Source organism: Vulpes lagopus, chromosome 1 (assembly GCF_018345385.1).
Source record: "Vulpes lagopus strain Blue_001 chromosome 1, ASM1834538v1, whole genome shotgun sequence".
In the NCBI taxonomy this organism is placed as follows: domain Eukaryota; kingdom Metazoa; phylum Chordata; class Mammalia; order Carnivora; family Canidae; genus Vulpes; species Vulpes lagopus.
The window spans coordinates 51447291-51460839 of NC_054824.1; the positions used below are offsets into that span (position 1 = coordinate 51447291).

The 13549-nt window shown below is 34.5% G+C and overlaps 1 protein-coding gene across 7 annotated transcripts in view; it reads right to left on the bottom strand.

The window, feature by feature from the left end:
- LOC121490761 (muscular LMNA interacting protein) overlaps positions 1–13549 on the bottom strand; it is a 254409-nt gene that overhangs the window by 98095 nt on the left and 142765 nt on the right. For all 7 annotated transcript variants that reach the window (XM_041754765.1, XM_041754750.1, XM_041754757.1 and 4 more), the window contains one exon: positions 6473–6544. In XM_041754765.1, coding sequence (XP_041610699.1) covers positions 6473–6544 — 72 coding nt within the window. The remainder of the gene's footprint in view (positions 1–6472; positions 6545–13549) is intronic.

Genomic DNA, 13549 nt, shown 5'->3' on the forward strand with positions numbered 1-13549 from the left:
AAAAAACTACTCAGAACCCTTGGAAAATTAAGGAAGATAACCGGTATTAGGTGAATAATGCTGAAACTTTGAAATAGGGCAATATTCAGACTGTATTTAAATTTGGAGCAAGGTTATTTTGAATTTCAATAGCTTGGAAGTTTACTAGAATTGATTTTGTTTTAATTGATGAGTAGTTCCTTGTCAAATGTATCATCTTGAATTATTCCTTCTGGCAGCCATAAAGAGTAGGTTGTTTTTTTTTTTCTCAGTAGTACAAAATTATATTTAAATGAAAATATATTAAATCACCATTAAAAAGAACTCTGACCATAGATTGCTTTTTGACACCTTAGCCAGCAGGAGAGGATTGATTTTTTTTTTTAGATTTATTAATTTTGAGTGAAGTTGTCTTGGAATATTCTCCAATAAAATATTTTTATTAAAAATATATTTTTTCTACCATATTGGATGATAGCCAAGTGAGACATAAATGGTGAATACTTTGAATTCTATTTTTAAAGATTCTTAACTAATGTAAGTTATCAGGAATATGGTCATTAAAAGTAGTTATCTTTTGCTCAGAACAGCCAACTGTGTGGTCCAGTTTTTAAAAAGAGACCTAGTAAATCAAAGTTTTCACAGAAAATAGTTTCTGAGCTCAGCACCACATTATAATCAAGAGCCAAGGACTATGAACTAGCACTGTAAATCAAAGTTCTTATGGGAACATATGCCAGTAAACTATAATAGGTGTTTCTCACCTGAAAGGAGATCTCTGATGGAACTGCAAGCACTTTTAAGTCAGATATATTAAATCAGTCTAACCTGCTCTCTGGCAATAGGATTAAGTTCTAAAAATCTGAAGACAGCATGAATCAGTTGTATTTTAAATGCAGCTAGAAAGTAAGCTATTTTCAAAGGAAGAATAATCAAAAAGGTCTTGTAAACTTTTTGTGATGCCTAGACTATCTAATTAGATTGGATTTCAAAAATTTTATGGGCCAGTAACTCTATCAAATTAACCCCCCTCAAAATGATTCATGCTAAACCTAAGTGCTCCTATACTTTGTTAATCTGACCAGCTAAGTATTTGGTAGAATAAATCCTCTGAAGCCCATAAAAGCCTTATTTGCTTTTCTGCCATTAATAACAAAACCATTTGTAGGATTAGAGATATCCTCGGCAAAATAAATCTCACTTTGATTATATAGTTGGAGATTCAGTTCTGAATAGCACTCAGATCTGAAGAAAAAGGGAAAATGTACACTGTAAGCTAAAGGGTTCCCAGATACAGCTTCTTTAAAGATACAGAAATATTTATCATTACATTATTTTTATGATTGGTGTAAAATGTTCAATAATTGAGGAAATCTACTTGGTGCTTATAATCCTAAGATCTTTGAAGTGTTGAACATCTGTTCCTACCACACAGAAGAAAGAGTTTGTGCAACCATTGCAGCCTATTTCAAACCCATTCATTAAGGCTCAATAGCAGGAAAATTCATTTTTTTCCTTCATTTAATCAAGGACATCAGAAAAGTTATCCTTGTTTTCAACCCAAACCTCCTTCACTGTAATGTAACTCAAGGAATCAGAGTGGCTTTGTAAACTTCACTCACTCATGTCTCAGAACTAAATCATTTCCAATTCTCTTTAATTGTTACTCAATAAAAAATAAAAAAACAACTTTTGTTGCTCTAATTTGATGAGGATTTAAATACATTTTGTCAAGTAATGAAAAAAAAGTATTGCAGACAGAAATAAAAATTTGTCATTTCTTTCTCAATATTTCACTTTAGCTAGTTGATGTCACTATTGTATGGTGAACAGAAAAAGGCTGGGAGATAATCCTGTAAGGTTCAATTCAGCAACATACTAGCCCTGCTGCTTTGGGGCATTTATTTGGCATCTTTGAATGTCAAAATAGTCACAGAGTTGTGAGGACAATAAAACATTTAGTTCAGTGTCTGATTCACTACAATACTCAATATGGTGGCCATTGTGATTGTATTTTCTAGTTGTTAAAATGTATCAAGTCTAAAATCAACTTAGTTCCCTTATAGTGGAAGGTCCTTTATAGCTTTTCCATGGAAATAGAATTGATGAAGTTTATTCTACCCTAAAGAACAATTCTTAATTATCATTGCCCCAATTATAATACATTAGGGTCCTTAATTTTTATGATTTTATGAGCGAAAATTTTACTTAAAATCCTATGAAATAAAATTGGACATTTTAGAGACCTATCCAGCTGCAAAGTAAATTAATTCATTCAATGAACATTTAACAAAAGCTACTATATTTCCTCAAATAGTTTATAGTAGGAAAAAAAAAACACTACCAACATGCATAATTAAATATGGTAAGTGCTTTAAAAGAGACTTGTGTATAAGAGACAATTGCTTGAGAACAAACTGGAATAGATTTGGGTCCTGGGCACTTTTCCATTGCCAGAAAAATCGACACACAGTCACTTGTACTAATCAATTAAGAGATGTCTCTCTAGGATAAGCCATATGCTAAGCTAGCGACCAGATTTTGTTAAATTTTTGAGACATGTAGAGATCTTAAAATATTCTCACCAAAATACATATGTTTAATTAGATTAAAGTTTACCAACTCATGGTTTAAAATTTTAAGCTGGCAATTTAGGATAAATTGATTTGAAAACTGATGAAATAGCATACATCTTTACCTTCCCATTTTTATAGCACAATTTTTACAATTATCCTCAGAATAGCTATTCTTTAACTTCCTTCTACTGGGAAAAATAAAATAATTTTTATACCTTACCTTTCATTTAAATAATTAATGCTATAATTTAAATGTTATATTTATTAAATTGAGCTACTCTATTATTATTCTTTCAAATCACATAGCTTATAAAGTAAATGTGTCTTGAAAATGGCAGCTAGAAATGCCATTTGTTGAAAAATGGTACCTAACTCTGGCCTTGATTTTATCCTGAGGAATACTTGTAAGGAAGGGAATAGAGAACTTAAATTGCTTTATAAAAAAAGAAAAAATACTTTCATGGAAAAATATGAATCACTTGTTAAATAATAATGATGCATGATGTTTTATTTCATGAAAATATTTCTTTCTTCATCCTTTATTTCCTTAATTTCACAATGAAAATAAAAAGACATTTATGTGGAATGTTAACATGAGTCCTTTAATTTAATTTTGACTTTCTACCTATTGCTATCTGACTCAGATAATAAAAAGGAAAATTAGTCAATAAGAGAGAGAAAGATTTTTGACATTCTCTGAGAAGAACATAGCAAGACTGAAAGGAATGTCAATTTCAAAATTATTTCCTCAACAATATGGGTGAATATACTGTAATAAGGTTTGTGGACAGTCACAAATGCAAGCTTATCCATTACTTTGTTCCTGCTTTATAATCACGTGTATTTTATTCTCATCTCAATCTTGGAGAAGATGACTATTGGCAGGAAATGAAGTCAAAGACTCTGAAACTAACATATTAAAATATGCTTTATATTTATCTCTTCCTATAAAGCCTTCATTAAGACTTAAGCTAAAAAATGCTTCCTTCCTAAACATTCATGGGGGGGGGCGGAAATTACAGAATACAGAATAAGCTATGAATTTAAGTTTTGATGTAGACAATAAATTACAGAACAGAAGTACCAGAAACCTCATGTCCCCTGCCAACAAAATGTACTCTTCTGAAAATGATGGGCTTCATCTAGGGGTGATTAAAGCTGAAACCAATCCAGTGATTCAATAATAGCTTACTATGTGATTGAAATGGATGCCTCTACTTCAACTGGGAGAAAATTTTGCTTTTAAAAAATAGCATTATTTTTAAAAGTGATTCCAGTTCCTCATTAATTATACCATATACAAAATAAAATGTGATATAATACATCAACCGTGAGTTTAATGTGGTTGTTGAACTGTCTGAATTAAATTTGTTAGTTCTATCTTTAAGACATTCCACAGCATAGACCCTAACAGAATATTGTAATTGGACTGCAGCATCACCCTTTGCTTTAGTTGTGGTGGTCTGTGTGATATTAAAGGGATTTCCAAAAATATTCCAAAGTATTAATTCTTCCCCAAACAGATGAATTTCTGATGATTATACTCTTAATTTTCCTACTCAATTCAGAAATACGTCCTTTTGATTTTAATGGCATAGGATGAGTTCTATTATATAAACAGATGGATAAAAAGACCTAAGTTACCAGATTTAATTTTTTAAAAACTACAACCATGAAAGGAAATATCATTCAATATTAGTGAATAAGGAAATAAATGCTGAAAAAAATCTTGAGATAAGACTTTTGTTATTTAAAAATTCTTATGGATTAAGGCTTCTCATTGAGCAATACACAATGTGGGAAAACCAGCAAATAATAAATAAGTAAATTGAAATTATACAAAGGCACTAAAGAAAAAACAAACATGTCATATCTTGTGACCTTTGAACAATTCAAATATTTATGGTCCAAACCAATTTCTCTTAGCCAAGAGATAATTACCCACACTAGTGTTTATACAATAGTCAGTTCTCTCTAGAAAAACACTATTTTAGGTTAGATACCATGATATTTATGTCTTGCTATACTATAAATATTAAAGTTTTCCTAAAGAGTTTGTCTTATTCAAAATTTAAAACACTAAAATCTCTCCTATATGAACTTGCATTAGGTTCAATACATAGTAATGTTACCACATACATTTATGAAATGGGTTTGTGATGAAACTGGAAATTAAAGTAATAATTCTTCATTTTCAATGACCAACTAATAGATTATCATCTCTAAAATCCATTTACTTGGAAGAAAAGAGAGCTGGTAGACAGAGATTCTGGAACCAATGATGATATCCAGCCTTATTTTATAAGAGTCTTTCAAGAAGAAGTAACTATTATTTTTCTAAAGAGAAAATTAATATAGTGGTAGCCCACAGGTACAGGAGAATGTACTAGGTTAGGTGAGACAAGAATGATGGAGGGACACCAATAAGCCTGTATTCTCTGTGCCTGGCTGCTGAGAAGGAAAGTTTCTCCACTTCTGTAGAATCACACACTGTAACCATATTTCAGAAATATCCATCTGAAATGGGCAAAGGGTCTGCACTGAGAAAACATTGCACTATGGCTCAACATAACAACCCTAAACAATAGGATAAGGGGAAACTGGTGAAAATGTCACTTCCTGCATTCTCCTGAGCCTCCTGAAATCAGTGATTAGGCCCATCTCATCTTTTCATGAGCTATAAAAGGTAGAAATTCAGAAGAGAAGCTAGAGAAAAAGTCGCAGATCTCTCTGCAATCTAGTGATGCCTCAACCCTTCAGTTGAAAGCATTCAGACATGGACTGAGCATAGACTCTGGACCACATGTGCATAAATTGAAATCAGTTTTCAGAGATTATGGTAGAAGAGATGCGGCCCACTAATACCCACTTGTATGCTACTGAGCATCTCCCACTGATTCTTATATTTTAGACAAGAGATCATGTAAAAATTTTATTTCCCAGATCATATTAAAATAAAAGAAAGTAAATTCATAAATCAGTGGTCAAAATACCACCTGGTTGGCAAACATTAACATTTTAACAAATTATGATAACAGTATTTGAAACACTATAATTATACCGAAAAAAAAATAGGCTTAATGCACTGAGATAAATTGCCTAAATAAATATCACAAAAATAACATGAAATGAATAATTTCATAGGCCTGGTAGTTGATTTCATTTTGATTCTGATATAATCCTCCATTTGGCCTTCATTTGAGCATATGTAATGTGCTTATTAAACAAGAGGCTTTAATTTAATTTACCTACTGAAGCAGAATCCTGTAATTTTGTAATTAATGACTCTTAGTAGCAAATCAAAAATGCCCTAGAGGCATGTGAAAGCAGCTGGGTCACTGGAAGTGATCTCAATCCTCTCTCTCATTCATGAAGGTATCATCAGTGGCTGGTGAGAATGGACAGAGTTTTAGCCCATGTTAGGATCTAAGGGGCAAAGCTAAGTTGGATACTCAGCTAACATGTTTCTACCCTGTAGAAGCCACTACTAGTCACCAAGTCTTGACCAAACTGGCCAGATGTCCTCATGCAACCCCATTTCCCCTCTACTCTTTTGATCAATGTGAAAAGAGGTGGAAACTCTTGAATATAACAACCACTTAAAATTCCAAAGGACAGAGATCTATCCAAATCTGAATTAAATTTCCCAGGCCTGCTTTACATTGGACTGGACAATTCTAAGCTCATATTTAGCCTCTGGTGATAAATCAGTGATGTCTCAAATTCTATTCACCAAGATGCTTTCATCATGTCATTCTAAACTAAGAACAAAAATAAATATAAAATAAAATAAAATAAAATAAAATAAAATAAAAACATTTTAGTAAAAGCAGAACTTCAAAACAGACATTTCAGAACATATAACAAAAATGACACTAAAAACATAAAATTCCCTCTGCTTTTGAGCCAACACTGACCTTCTGTTCCAAAAGCAATGTGTTTGTAGGGATTGCTGCAAAAGCCTTGTAGCTTGACTTGGTCTTGTATTGCTAGAATGAGTAACCAGAAAGCAAGAGTGGAGATGAAAAAGGAGAAGAATAGAACATAATTTTAGACTAGTTTTGCCAAGTTAAATGACATGTTATCAAATGAAGAAAACAATTACTACAACTTGTTTTTGACAGAAAAAATTAGCTTACCATGTTAATATTTTATTAGAATGAGAAACAAAGAAATATCACAGTAAAATATCAGTCTAGGGATTATAGACAATTATGTGCTATATAGTCTCAGAACTTAAAAACATCCATTTCTACAAAGTTACATATAAATTTATCATGAGTAGTATGTTGCTCATAAGAGTACTAGCCTATAAACATGGGTGGGATGTTTTTGGTTTTTTGCTTAATTCTCAAAGGAAAAGGATTCTGGGATGCCTGGGTGGCTCAGTGGCTGAGCATCTGTCTTTGGCTCAGGGAGTGATCCCAGAGTCCCGGGACTGAGTCCCACATCAGGCTCCCTGCATGGAGCCTGCTTCTCTCTCTGCCTGTGTCTCTGTTTCTCTCTCTGCATCTCTCATGAACAAATCAATAAAATATTTTTTAAATGAAAGGGATTCTTTTTTATAGTATCATAATTAACTAACATTTTGCCTATAAATTTTATTGAACCCTTGGTATATTTTCTTGCATCATTCATAAAAGCAAGAGTCAGAATACCTAAAATTTAGCAGCAATGTTTAATAAGTAGGATATTTTGAATAGAAGTAATATCAGCAATTTAACCCCATAATGAAAAAGCTAGAAAGCCAAACTTTTGATCTTAAACACTTTTTAAAACTTCATCATTTCTTGCTCTTCTTAATGCAGTGATATTAATGAATCAAATGATAAAACATCCTGACTTTTAAATAAAACTCAGAGTAATATAGGTCAGTTTTGTGGCCTATTTGAAAGAGAGGGTTGAGCATGAGGAAGTTGTATAAATCATAATACTATCATAATCAAAAGCCCCAGTTTTGATATTGCTCTGGGTCCCAAGCTGCTTAATCAAGGTCAAGGCTGCCATCTCTTCAAAAGTTCCTGTCTCAGACAGTTTCCCCAGGGGCCCAGATCCAGCTAGAAATTGGCACATGGTTCCAAGCTGTCCTAGCCCCCTGGGCAGACCACAGGATCTATAGAAGAAGACATGATAGTCAAATAAAACAAAGCTTTGAGTTTTATGAATATAATTGAAGTAATATTCTATTGAAATGATGTGAGGAAAGTAAGATAACACACTCATTTTCCTTAGAAAGGAAGGGTGAGGTAGAGAAAAATCATAATGCCAGCCCTGGAGGAAAAGTCTCAGGTCCCTTCAAGCCCTTGTGTCTATATTAACCCTATACTGCTATAGTCCCCATATGACATATTTTGGGTAATGACTGAAAATGAAATGCATTCTCTTTGTGAAGAATAATGTCTGGCACTCATTAATAAGCAAATTATATACAGTGCCTCATTTAGTTTTGCAGAAGCCCTATAGCTAAAGAACCGTTAGGGAAAGGAGGCATGGTATGGTCAGGTGACTTGTCTAAGATACACAGCCTGTAAAGAACAGAAATAGGTTTGGAACCCAGGCCTGTTTGGATCCAATATCCATACTTTCTCTATAAGATAATATTTTTTTTCTCAAAGAAAATCTAAACAAAGAATGCATAACAATATATCAATACTCCATGATGGTTTTATTAATACTTAATTGCAATGATAGTTTGAGTAATAATAATAGCTAACAATTACTATGAGCCAGGAACTACTCTGAAAGCTTTATGTGTATTATCTCATTTAATCACCACAACAACCAACCTATTAGGTAGATTCTATATCATATCCAGTTTATATATGGAAACTAAAATACACAGATGTTAAGTAACTTATCTAAAGCCACAAGGTACTAAGTCATAGCTGGGATTTGGATGTAGACATGCCAATCAACAACTGTGCACTTATGCACCATAGGCCCTTGCCTCTCATGTCAGTATACACAACCATTTACATAGTTTGTTCTTCTATCCCCAACTGCCTTAAAGTATATAGTTGAACAAGTCTGTACAAAGAGATATATTGTTATTGCACACATAATGCCATAGAATCTTAGACTTAGATGTGATATTGAAGGCCATTGGTTCAACCCCCTCATCCAAGACATGAATCTCTCTGATCAGTCTGTTCAGCCACCACGTGAATACTTGCTTACCTCCTAAGACAGCATTTGTAGGTCTAATTGTTAGAAGTGGTACAAAATTCTCCCTTACATTGAGCCAAAATATGCTTCCTGCTAACTTACTCCATTGGTCCCTCGTTCCCACCTTGGAATGATGATACATGTAAAGAGTTCAATTCTGTATGAGAGTTGTACTGCTATTTCCACAAACCCCCCCTTACTGATCCTCAATTAAAGAATGTCACTATCCTCATCACTTTCTTCTGTCAATATTCCTTTAAATTTTGAAAAGGTGAATATTGGGATACCTGGCTCTGTCAATTAAGCATCTGACTCCTGACTTTGGCTTGGGTCATGATCTCAAGGTCATGAGATCAGGCCATGCTTAGTGTGGAGCCTACTTAGGAGTAGGAGCTTCTCTCTCTACCCCTCCCCCACTCACCCACACAAACGCACACTCTCTAAATAAATAAAATCTTTTTAAAAAAATGTATGTTTAACTAGATGTAGTTTTAACACAAAGTAGAATATAGTCGCCTTCATGATATCAACAACAACCCAATTAATACAATGAAGATGATAATATTTGGAAATTTCTCCTTGTCTTTTGTGGTAAGTTTAGAATATACAGGAGAGTGAAGTTGGAGTCATTTCATATTTTTGGACCACACTGAGTGTACTACCACCTTAAATCCCTAATGCTTTCATCTCTCTCTCTCTCTTTTTTTTTTTAACATTTGTTGAAATTAAACTCCATCCTGTAATGATGTTTTTGTTTGTTTTTTTTCTCTAAATCCCAAAATAGTACCTTAGGCACCATCTCTACCCAGTTTCACCTGATTAGTTTTGGTTTGTTATTATAAACTATGAAGATAAGAATTTTTATATTATTTCATGTGCCATTTTGTTAGGCAAGTCATTTTTATCTTCATTCAAGTCATATACTAAGGATAGGGAGCTCTTGCCTCCTGGATTCTACCGACCTGGTGGACATCAATTTATCCTGTAAGTCTATTTGTATATGACAGTTCAACTAATGGATTCATTCAACAAAATATTATTGAGTATCTACTTTGTGACCTACATTGCTCTAAATATTAGAGATTCAGCAGTGAACAAAACATCCAAAGCCATTACTCTCTAGAGCTTACACTCTAATAAACGAGACAAACTACAAGTAAAAAATAAGAAAGCAAAAGTCATAGTGAGATAAATAATTCACAGAAAATTAAAACAGAGTGCTGGAATAGAAAGTGGCCTCAAGGATGGTTTAGATTAGGCACTCAGAATACATGTGAGTTCACAGAAATATGTCATTACACATCCCATATCTCTCCTTATTCAGGATATCATGAAAAAAATCACAAAAGCTGAACTTGAGAGGCAATTCAATAAACATTCATAGCTTGAAGAAAATGTCTGGCTTTCAGTCATAACTGCTTTTGGAAACAATCACAAAGAATATAGGCAATGATTTTCAGAATTTACCTTCCCTTTTTTGTGAAAAATAGAAAATATGGCTCAACTTCTTTTTCCAGCAAATCTCCTAGTTCCCATCATTTACAATAGAAGTAGAAATTTCATCTGTTTGAGATACAATTAGCTATGACCAGAAGATATGAATTTAGAGCATATAGATGTTTCCTTCTCATTCCTCATCTATTGGACTTTATGTGTCTTTAAGACATATGTAGTCTTTCTTTTTCAACAAGAATGTGAAAATCAATGATTTTCACATTCTTGTTGACACTAGAGATATTTTTGGGGCTCACTATATTTCTTCAGGTTTCTCTTAACAATATTCTAATTTAGAACATATTTCTTCTTTAGCATTGCAAGTCTTCCAGGTGTTAAATTAAATTTATTGGTTTCCCTTCCTTGGTTTAAAATTACAAATCACAGGGATCCCTGGGTGACTCAGCAGTTTAGCGCCTGTCTTCGGCCCAGGGTGTGATCCTGGAGTCCCGGGATCAAGTCCCATATCAGGGTCCCTGCCTGGAGCCTGCTTCTCCCTCTGCCTATATCTCTGCCTCTCTCTCTCTCTCTGTCTCTCATGAATAAATAAATAAAATCTTTTTTAAAAATTAAAAAATAAAATTGCAAATTACTCTAGTCAAGGTAAATATAACTTGAATAATAAGTTGTAGTGTTACAGGATGGAATCACTATCAGTTGATCAAAGAAGGTAAAACTGACTAGCCTGACCCCAAATCCAGCAAAAAATTTTATGTGTTCAATTTATAATCTATGCTTTGGTCAACATTCAAAAAATATTTCTTTCCTTTTATACTTTTTATTTTTTTAAAAGATTTTATTTCTTTATTTAGTTGAGAGACAGCAAGAGCAAGCAAGAGAGAGCACAAGCAGGGGGAGGGGCAGAGAGAGAAGCAGACTCCCTGCTGAGCTTGGAACTCAAAGCACAGCTGGATCCCAAGACCCTGAAATCATGACAGGAGTTGAAGGCAGATGCTTAACCTACTGAGCCACCCAGGGGCCCCTCCCCCCTTTTTTAAGAGAGACAGAGTGTATTCATTTGGCAAGGAGGGGCAGAGGGAGAGGGAGAGAGAGAATCTTAAGGAGACTCCACCCTCAGTGTAGAGCTCGATTTCATGAGCCTAAAATCATAATCTGAGCTGAAATCAAGAGTCAGATACTTAACCAACCAAGCCACCTAGGTAGCCCCATAAATATCCACTATATAACAAATTCAGGGTAAAATTTAGGTTTAGAAAAGGAAATGATATTTTACTACATAAGTTTATCAGAGCTAATGCTGTTTATAAATTCTATTTATCCTAGATAATTGCAAAATAAATCCTGTCCCCTAGGGGGACAGCAAGAACATATCTTTCCCTTTCAGAAAATATTTCTCATCACTATCCTATCTGCTGCTGATGCCTAAAATTCCACCACAGGATCCAGTAATAAGGGCCCAGGAGATCTCAAAGCAAACTACACTAGTTGCCTAGTAGAAATTTGAACGCATGGTGGTACTCTAAGTTTTAGTGAAGGGCAGAACTTCAGATTACACGAACAACAAGAGAGAACCCTGGCAGAAAGCCTTCCTACCACCATGGCCAACTTCTTTTTCCTGATATATCCATGAGTAGAAATGAGAGCATTGCTCAAATGTACACTTCCTGCTCATCAATGACCATGCTCTGCCTGAGTCAGAATTTCCCTGAGACAAAAGCTCAGCCCACGCCCTGATCCAACTCACAGAAGGAAATTGCCCAGATATCTCCCTTACACTTGGATCACTGGGAGAGCATAATCTTTATAATGATCCTGAGAACTGAATCAGTGGGGAAGTGGTGGGGGATAGAGGAAAGGGAGAAATTCCCTGAACAACTCTCTTCCCAGGACCCTACTCCATGGGAGATTTACTTTTTGTGTTTCTAGTACTCTAAACATACAATATGTTATTGTATTACAATATTTCGGCATCCCTATTAGCCTGATAGAAAATATCTTCTCTAAAAGACCTATTATTTCTAATATACCATCCTGATAAAGAATAGTTTTTGGTAAATATTTGTTGATTTAAAGTGAGGTATTTTTTTGAAAGCTACAGTAAGATTTAGAGGACATGAACAAAATTTTAGTTCTTATCTACTATTCATGTCTTAGACACAGTTGGCTGATTAGAGACCCTCTTCTCCCTTCCAAGTACACCCTAAAGGCATTTCATGTTTACTTTTCAAAGTCTTTCAGTGATGTGAACTTCCACGATTAGAACTCATAACCTTGAATCCCTATTGTTTTTTTGTTTTTTGATGTATTTATTTATTTATTTTTTGTAAATCCCCTTTTGGGGTTAAACTGCACAAGCCTCTCCCTGAATTAAAATGAAAATACTCCTCAAGGAGTTAAAAAAGAAGATTTTGTCAATCACTGACACTTGAGTGTGAATCACTGCCAAACTCAATTCAGAAAGGCTAGCTGGAGAGAAACAAAGGGAATGAGACACTGAATTGGTTGGTACATAGATATAAGTGGTAACAGGAAAGGGAGAATCTTGGAAAATCTAGAATCTCCACAAAGGCATCAAAAATTGTGTACAAAACAGTGGGACAAAAAGAAAAAGAAAACACATATATCTAGTTTAAATTATTTTATCATTTCACAAAGGATTGTGAATGTTGGGGAACTCCGGGTGGCTCAGCGGTTTAGCGCCACCTTCAGTCCAGGGCCTGATCCTGGAGATCCAGGATGGAGTCCCACGTCAGGCTCTCTGTGTGGAGCCTGCTTCTCCCTCTGCCTGTGTCTCTACCTCTCTCTCTCTCTCTCTGTGTGTCTCTCAGGAATAAATAAATAAAATCTTTAAAAAGAAAAAGGATTGTGAATGTTTGTTACCCTACCTACAAAATATGTACAGATATATGATCTTCATCTTCACCACTAGAACCACACCAAAGCCATCATCATCACTTGCTTGGATTATTCCAAGAGATTCCTAAGGTAATTTCCACTTTCACCTTCTTACAGTCTTTTCTTAACATGGCAGCCACATAGACATGATTGTGCCAATTATCTATTCAAAACTCTCCAATGGCTTCTTACTCAAATTAAAAAGCAAAGAGTAAATGGCCCACAAGATCTCACAGGCCCCAGCTTGCAGTTACATGTGTCTCTGACAACCTCAACTTCCTCATACAAATCTTCTCTTGCCACACTGGCTCCTCTATCTTTGCTGAACACTCTCTGTGATCAGCTATTTTTCCTGACTATATTCTTTTAAGGCACATCACCTCTTTGGATGTCACCTTCCCAAAGAAATCTATCTTGACCACCCAATATTAATTTGTGACACTATTCCTTACCCTGCTATACTTTTCTCCATACCATGT